The sequence below is a fragment of the Anomaloglossus baeobatrachus genome, chromosome 2 (genome assembly GCF_048569485.1).
Source record: "Anomaloglossus baeobatrachus isolate aAnoBae1 chromosome 2, aAnoBae1.hap1, whole genome shotgun sequence".
Classification (NCBI taxonomy): Eukaryota; Metazoa; Chordata; class Amphibia; order Anura; family Aromobatidae; genus Anomaloglossus; species Anomaloglossus baeobatrachus.
This window is the reverse complement of record NC_134354.1, coordinates 786,594,429-786,603,175: the sequence shown is the minus strand read 5'-3', so window position 1 is coordinate 786,603,175 and position 8,747 is coordinate 786,594,429. Positions and strand designations below refer to the sequence as shown.

The 8,747-nt window shown below is 42.7% G+C and overlaps 1 protein-coding gene across 1 annotated transcript; it reads left to right on the top strand.

Moving 5' to 3' along the window:
* Window positions 1–7,826: 7,826 nt before the first annotated feature.
* Window positions 7,827–8,747, top strand: LOC142290051 (odorant receptor 131-2-like). Its single transcript, XM_075333996.1, has one exon. It carries the CDS (start codon window positions 7,827–7,829, stop codon window positions 8,745–8,747), a length of 921 nt encoding a protein of 306 aa, XP_075190111.1.

The window sequence follows — 8,747 nt, the reverse complement described above, 5'->3', positions numbered from 1 at the left end:
GCGCGGGCGCTGTTAGACAGCATCAGCCCCACAGGTCTGCTCCTCACTGAGCCCTCTGGAGTTCTGCTCTAACTGACTCACTGCTCCTCCTCTCCTGTTCTTGCCTACGCCACCTAGCAACCAGACTCTCCACCACACCCCTTGAGAGGAGATGGAGGCTTTTAACCCCCTGCCACTATTCCAGTGGAGGTATAGGCTTTGCCCCCTCCTGGGATCCCCAGGGGTCCTCTCATGGGTACATGTGTGAGACCTGATCACTATGCGCCTGTGTTCCACACCCCAGTCAGCCATCTGGATTACCTGTATTGTACTGTCCCCAGCATGGGTGCAGTACTCAGTGGTGCCTGACCAGGTCAGGGGCGCCACAACTGCATGGACCAGGGCTTATCCCACTGAATGGTCGCACTCCATCCCCATGGGCAGAACACTATTCAGACAACACAGGGTGACTGAACCACACATTGGTAAGATTTTATTGTTCACCAAGAGGAAAAACATATTGTACATTCCCAGAGAGAACACAAGATGGTACAAGCAATAGAGTTGATTGCTCTCAGTGAGAGAAACAAAATTAAAATTTAATTTAATTTTAATTTTGTTTCTCTCACTGAGAGCAATCAATAATTTTTCAACTGGCTAACACGGTACCAAAACCTTTTTCTTTAAGCAATAGAGTGTCACCCTTTTGCTGGCTCATCAGCGATTAGAGTCTTTGTGAGTTTGGGGGTCCGAGGGCCAACTATCCCAGTCCAACAGCACTCCATTTTTGGTGGGCACCCACTGTGAAGAGACAGCAACAACCTTAGGAAGCAGTTCTGTGAATCTTCAGTTGGAACCGTGGATCCTAGCTGAAATTCTGTAGAAAATCCGAAGTGAAGCAGTTCTGTGTTTCCTCTGTCAGAACCGAAGCTTCTCAGCAAAGATAATAAAAAAATTTTAAAAAAAATCTTTATTTTTATATAGCGCTAACATATTCCGCAGCACTTCACATACATCAGGAACACTGTCCCCATTGGGGCTCACAATCTAGAATAGTATTCCCCTTTTCATCTGTGTTCCTTCACTTGTGTCTGTTAAATAAAAATTTAAAAAAAAAATAGGTGTGATGTAGAAGTGTGTAAAACTTTAGTACTTATAGTTTATCTCTGAGTCTCTTTAAGATAACCTTGTAATGAATTATTTAAGAAATGAACTTTGGCATTCCCACAAGGGTCATTTTAGAAATTATATACAAGAATGGTTTTCCTTAAGAATCTATCTGGAATTCTAAAGAAAACAGAATACAAGTGGGAATTTTCAAAACCCTAAGGATTTCAATTTCCAGTTCATGTCATAGTGTGAGTAATCATCTGAGAAGAAGCCATGCAGATATAAGACTGTGGCTCAGGCTCCTTCACTAATAAGACCGGAGCTTCTTACCCTGACCAGGTTCACGTAAACTTTATAAATGTGAGTAATAGAGAATGAGCGCCACAAAATCCAGAATAGAAAAACACTTCAAAAAGTTCCTGTGCTCGGAAAAACATTTATTTGTACTTTGGAGAGAATACAAGGGTTCCGGTTGGCTTTATTACTATTTTTAGGGACGACAGTAGGAGCTACAGTAGTTCCACATTTTGGAAAAACTATTAAGGACTAACCCTAACCCTAACCCTAGTCCACCAAAACAAAGGAGTCTAGTTATCTTTTACACCTATTTTGGTATACATAAAATGTTCCGCTCATTTGCAACATATTCCGTCAAATTTGTGCCAAATTTTTGACTTGTGTTTTCTTAAGTCACTGAATTTTCAATTTTTCAATTGAGCCTACACCACTACCGGGTGACATAGATGACTAGGGTAGAAAAGATATCTAAAATAACACTTGCCAGATGCATGAAAAAAAAATCATTCTTTAATTGTAGTATGAAGTTTGATGTTAAAATTATTTTTTTTTATAGTGAGATAGTTAAGGGTTAATTTATTTCTCATCTTTTGAAAATCATTTTGTTATTTTTATTGTTATAATTGATGTAAGAGGTTTTTTGCTTTAATTCATTGCCAAACTGTTTCGTTTATCATTTTGCTTTTGTTGTTTTTTTTTTACTTTACAACGTTCATCATATGTGTTATTTTGCTTGATTGCACCATAAAGGTTACGGAAATGCAAATATTTTTCTTCTGACTTCTCTCGATATTGGCTCTTTTTTAGCCATAATAAATGTATTTTTCACTTTCTTCGCACTTGAACATTAGTAGGTGTTTCATTCACTCCAATTAGAATTTCTTGTATTGTTTTTATTTTCCGCCAAAATCAGCCTATGCCGTACATGTTGGTAAAATTTAGTGCAAAATTTTTTTGCTTAGTAAAAAGAAAATTCCGAAAAAGTGTTTTGTTTCTGGAATTCATAGTTTATTTGCATAATAAAGTGTAAACAGTGCATGCGCCATACGAAGTGCAAACAAGTGATTTCCAAACCTGATGTGGAGCATGACAGATGCAAAGATGAGAGTGCAGAGATTATTTGATTTCACAGTCTTCTCTTTCTATGGTTCATTTGCTCATTTTTATAGGGTATATCTGACGCGCCCACGGGGTCTTGGGGGTTACTCATCACCGGGCCGGTGTAGCGAGAGGTATGTTACAGTGGCCAGGCCCGGTTCTGTGACCCTAGCGGTGTCAATAATGGGGGTGCAGGGGTTATTTACAAGGGAGAGAGTTTGTATTCGTGACGCCACCTATGGTATACGGCCAGTTATTAGCCGCCGCTGCGGGAAGTATCTCTTCTGGGGCAGATGGTGACGCAGCTTGGTTGTTACAGCTCTCCACAGGTAGAGCTAGGCCCCAGGGAGGATGAAGGGAGTAGTAGTCCACTCTGTTTGTGGAGCGCAGGACTGGAGGCGGACGAAGAAAGGGAGCGACACTGGGATAGCAAAGTTCTTTACTCACTGTTGAATGTCCCATAGCAGCACAACATGCCAGTGGCCACCTTTGGAGTGCCAGGCTCTGCTGTGATGGGCTCCAGCTGATCCCGGGTAGTTCGGAGGTCTAGTCCGGTGCACCTTTCTGAATGTCCTTCCCTGGTCATCTTCCTGCGCTGACTTCTCCCACCTGTCCTGCACCAAAGCGCACAGTGCCCTGAGCCAGTGTCCGTGGGCCCTACGGGGTTTGCTCCGAGCTTTCGGTCCTCTGACCCTATGTGGACACCTTCCAGCAGATTCATGCACAGGTTCGACTCCGGTACTTGAAGTATCCTCGGCCTCTGGATTGCTAGTGGAGCTCATAGTTATTCTCTCCTAGCCTAAGGTCAAGTCCCCGTTATTGCAGCCAGGTCCCTCCACTCAATTGGCTATGAGTGGCACGAGCCCACAGGTGTATGGAGCACAGCCGTGGCCCCTAGGATCCCTTTCCACCTTGCACTTGGGTCAAGCTGTACCAGCTCTAGACCACAGGTCTTTCTCCTGAACTCCCTGCTCTATTCTCCCTTCTCCACACACTTCCCTCCCACTCACTATGCTCCACCCCCGGGTAAGCCGGAATGGGGTGTCATCACTGGTGAGGGTGGCTATCTCTAGCATTAATGAGCCACCCAACCCATGTCCCTGGGCAGAGCTGCTAAGAGTGTTGTGTGCTTTTGTGTGTACTGGTGGTCGACCTCCTCCTTACCCAGGATTGGATACCATACCTCTGGCTGAGGTGCAGTACCTCTGTGGCGACTGAAGCCGCAGGGGCACCACATATCCACTCTATAAAATACCTAAAATAAGAAACACAGCTAGTCCTTAGTTTTAGTCCCTGGAACCAGGAACGGCTCCCAGCCTAGTGAGTCCATCAAACAGGTGAACCTATAACTGTTTGCCTCAAAACACAATCTCTGAGCACGATTTGTAAAATTTCCTTCCATGGCTACTCACCAGTCTCCTTTTATCATCTTCTTATGAATTCTTGGAACATCCAACTGGACTTTCATCCAAACAAGCATCTTATTTAGGGCTCTGAGTGAGTTCTTCCTGTTGCCCCTTCCTGGTAGTTATCCTTTTTGGTGGTAGCTTTCCCCATTTGATTGGTGTCTGGTGATCCGCTATCCCAAGGACCTCTTGATGGTGGTTCTTCCCATCCTAGGAAGTACTTCTACATGATTCTAGAAAGCTTACAGGTAGAGATGAGTGAATTTGTTAAAATTCAAATTTAGCCCAAAAATTTAATTTTATGGGAATCAGATGTGCCTTAATATCTTCTGGGGTCATTCCAAACCTCAAAGCATAAAAATAGATGGGGAAAAAATAATAAATGTGTCCCTCACTTGTTGCTCCCTTTGGTCTAGTATTTTCTTCAGGAAACCTGTCACTCCCTCTCCTACTGTCTTCTCCTCCGGATGTAGGCCTCAGTTGATTTGTTGATGTCGTAAAATTACCAGTGGAGGTGCCGAAGATGCTGGAGGAGGAGAATTCTATTTGCATTTAATTGGCTTTCTCATCTCTAATTGCAGCTCTTTAGATCTATCTCTCTCCATCACTTCAGCTCTGTTTTCATGATCGCGGACTGCATTCAAGGCTACTTACGCTTTAGACATCGGTCTGGCCATTTGCTAGACATGCAACTTTCCAACATTAGATTTAGGGCACTTCTTGGGTGACAAGCCATTGAGTTTCTCTTCCAACAAACTGTTACATCCTTGATGTTCTTTAGGGCCACAAGTCTCTTCAGGCAGCATTTGAACAGTCTATTGGTGACATAATTTTTTTTATTTACACCCTTGGGACTGCTATTCTTTCCCCCAATGACACAAAAGATACAATATGAATTTTAAGTAATGATCCTTTCCTTGCTGAGGTCGTTGGAAGACACAGTTCTTGCCCAATAATTTTTGGAGGCATCTTTGGGCTTTATTTGTTTAGGTTTCTAAAGTTCAGCTCTAGGTTTTTCTGTTTACCTTGAGTAACTTCTACTTTTTGAATATAAATTGGTTAGATCACTTTCCGTAGTATGTGTATAGCCTTGGTACTGATAAAGAAAATAATCAAGAGAGCTATTATAATCAGTGGCAGAGTCTGATGGGCCCAAATGTAGAGATTGAGCCTGGGCCCCTTCCCCCCACACATGTTGGTCAGATGTATGGGGCATTGTAGCATTCTAAATCCTATAGAGACATATGAGTTGCCCCACCTCCCCCTTAATTGTGTAGTACTGACCCCATTCTGTACTAATGTCCCCCATCCAGGACGACTTCCTGGTAAATATGTCCCCCATCCTGGTGTATAACCACATCATGGCTATATCCTGGTATATATGGCCCCATCTTGGTATACATGTTCCCATAATGGCCCCATCCTGGTATGCATGACCCCATAATGAAACCATCCTGGTATACATGTCCCCATAATGTCCCCATCCAGGTATACATGTCCCCATAATGTCCCCATCCTGGTATACATGTCTCCATAATGGCTCCATCCTGGTATACATGTCTCCATAATGGCTCCATCCTGGTATACATGTCTCCATAATGGCTCCATCCTGGTATACATGTCCCCATAATGGCCACGTTCTGGTATTCATGTCCCCATAATGGCCCCATCCTGGTATACAAGTCCTCATAATGGCTTCATCCTGGTATATATGTCACTATCCTGGCCGCATCCTAGTACATATGATACCCCCGGGGGCGTTGCTCACAGTAAAAAAATAAATGATTATACACATCTTCCCCCCGCTTCCCCAATGTCCTCCTCCGATGATGGCCTCCTGCAACTGACCAGTGTGTAAGCGGCGCAGCACATGATGTCACTTTGTGCAGACTTACAGGGGGGGTCAGCTGCCGGGTGCCGGCATAATCTTTTCTCCCCACACCCTAGATTATGGGCATGGGGAGAAGTGAATATTCATAGCCTTAATCGGCGGCCAGCATATCGCAGTGCAGGGACCCAACGAGTCTTTGTGCTGCAATGTATTTTAGCTGAATGCGAACCATCGGACCCACATCCAACTAAAAAAGCCACTGGGGCGGTGGGCCCCCTGTACCCCGATCGTTACTCCCTTGATTATAATCCATAGTATGCCAATATATTATATTACTTGTTATGAATTGGCTAAAAGATAGGAAACAAAGAGTAGTCATAAATGGTACATTCTCTAAATGGGCTATAGTCAGCAGTGGGGGGCCGCAGGGATCTGTGCTAGGACTGACTCTTTTTAATCTCTTTATTAATGACCTTGTCGATGGGATTGATAGTAAAGTGTCAGTCTTTGCTGATGACACCAAACTATGTAGGATATTAAAAACTGACCTTGATAGTACAATATTACAAAAAGATCTGGATAAGATGTCAGAATGGGCAGATACTTGGCAAATGAGATTTAATGTTGATAAATGTAAAGTAATGCACCTAGGATGGAGTAATCCTATAGCTGCGTATACATTAAATGGAAGTAAACTCGGGACTACAGAACAGGAGAAGGACTTGGGTATTCTCATTACAAATAAGCTGAGCAGCAGCACTCAATGTCAGGCAGCAGCTGCAAAAGAAAACAAGATTCTAGGGTGTATAAAAAGAGAGATTAGATCCCGTGATCCCAACGTATTGTTACCCCTCTATAAATCACTTGTAAGGCCACATCTGGAATATGGGATCCAGTTTTGGGCTCCGCATTTTAAAAAGGACATTCAGAAGTTAGAGTCAGTTCAAAGGCGGGCAACTAGACTATTACAAGGAATGAAGGCCGCCCGTATGATGAGTAATGGAGGCCACACATATGATGAGGAATGGAGGCCGCCCGTATGATGAGTAATGGAGGCCGCCCGTATGATGAGGAATGGAGGCCGCCCGTATGACGAGAGGTTGAAAAAGTTAGCTATGTTTAGCTTAGAAAAAAGTCGTCTCAGAGGATATCGCATTATATGTATAAATACATGTGTGGTCAATATAAAGGACTGGCACATGACTTATTTCTTCCTAAGACAATACTAAGGACCAGGGGGCACTCACTGCGAGTGGAAGAAAAGCGATTCCGACAGCTAAATAGGAAAGGGTTCTTTACAGTTAGAGCGGTCAGACTGTGGAATACACTACCACAAGAGGTAGTAATGGCAGATACTATAACAGCTTTTATATCAGGGCTGGATAATTCCACAGTACACAACATTGTTGGTTATAAATGACTTAGTGACCAAATGTAGAACTGGTGGAGGAAGGTTGAACTAGATGGACCTAGGTCTTTTTTCAACCTAAGTAACTATGTAACTATGTAACTATGTTATGTGCCAGCTATATACCAGCTCTATAAAATCATGGTTTTTTTCAGCTAAATGAAGCAAAGGCCGAGTCTGCAGATATTGTTAGAACATTCAATAAGATGTTGGTCTACATATAAGATGATCTCACAGGAATTGGATGCCTGGAAGTCTCCTGCGTTAGAATTATCCTTCAGAAGGAACAATTGTTTCTACTTTCTTTGTATTGTTTAATTATTCGACTGGTCCTGTCTAGAAATTCCACATTTGTGAGCCAGAATTTTGATTTCAATACTGCACCCTTTTGCAACAAGGCAGATCCTTCTCTGATATACATAGGGGTCCCGTATACGATTTTTTTAACTTAACGTTATCAAATCTCTTTTAATTGAAACTTTTATTATTTAATCACCTGTGAAGACCGGATGTTTTGCTTGGAATACAGATTTCCATATCAGTAAGAAGAGCTGTAGCCGATACCAATGTCATCTGTGTCCTGCAATGTACTCAACAAGACCGCGATTATACAGATGAGTAGCAAAAAATATATATTTTCTCTCTCTTTCTCCACATACATCACAATCCCAAAAGACGAGGACATCGCACTTCTAATATGGTGAACTCATCCGTGCTCCGAGACAACACAACCCTCACGACGACCATCAGCAGCAGACTCTTACAGTTCATACAATGGACCTTCATTCCCTCAATCATCATTGGCTTCATTTTTTTCCTTTGCTTTATTACTTTAGTTTTTAACATCTTCCTCAAGAATCCAACTCTACGGGAGAATGCTCGATATATCCTCTTCGTCTTCTTGCTCATCAATGACACATTGTATCTTTTTCTAGGCTTCTATTTAATGTTGGCGTCTTTGAATTTCTTACGTATCCCTGCACCACTTTGTTACATTTTATACACCTTCTCTTCTGGCGCATTCAAAGTTACCCCGTGTAACCTGGCGGCCATGGCTGTGGAACAGTATATTGCTATATGTCACCCGTTGAGACACGTGGAGCTCTGCACACCCCAAAGAGCTAATGTGGTGTTCACCATGATATGTTCCTTTGTGATGTTCCCATATGTGGCTGAATTCTGTGTCATGGCCTCATCGATGACAAATATACTCAATCTTTACATTGTATGCCAGAAGGAAACCTTGGTGGTCAACCCAATTCAGAATATCATACGTTCCATAAGCCTCATTCTGTTCTTCATCATGATTGGAGTAGTCATCATATTCACATATGTCAAGGTCATGCTGGTGGCCACAAAAATGTGTGCCGAGTCTTCTTCTGCCTCTAAAGCCGGAAGGACTGTTATGATCCACGCCTTTCAGATACTATTGTGCACCAGTCCCTTATTGACCACATTTACACAAGCCTATACTTCAAAATGGCCGGACTTCTTGCCAACAGTTCATTTCTTTGTATTCACGTATTTACCCAGGTTCCTCAACCCCATAATCTATGGCATCCGAGATGAACTCTTGAGACATTACATAAAGAAGTCTTTATCAGGATACATTTGCTAA

Coding starts and splice junctions, on each gene's coding strand:
- LOC142290051 (XM_075333996.1), top strand. CDS start 7,827: ATGGTGAACTCATCCGTGCTCCGAGACAACACAACCCTCACGACGACC.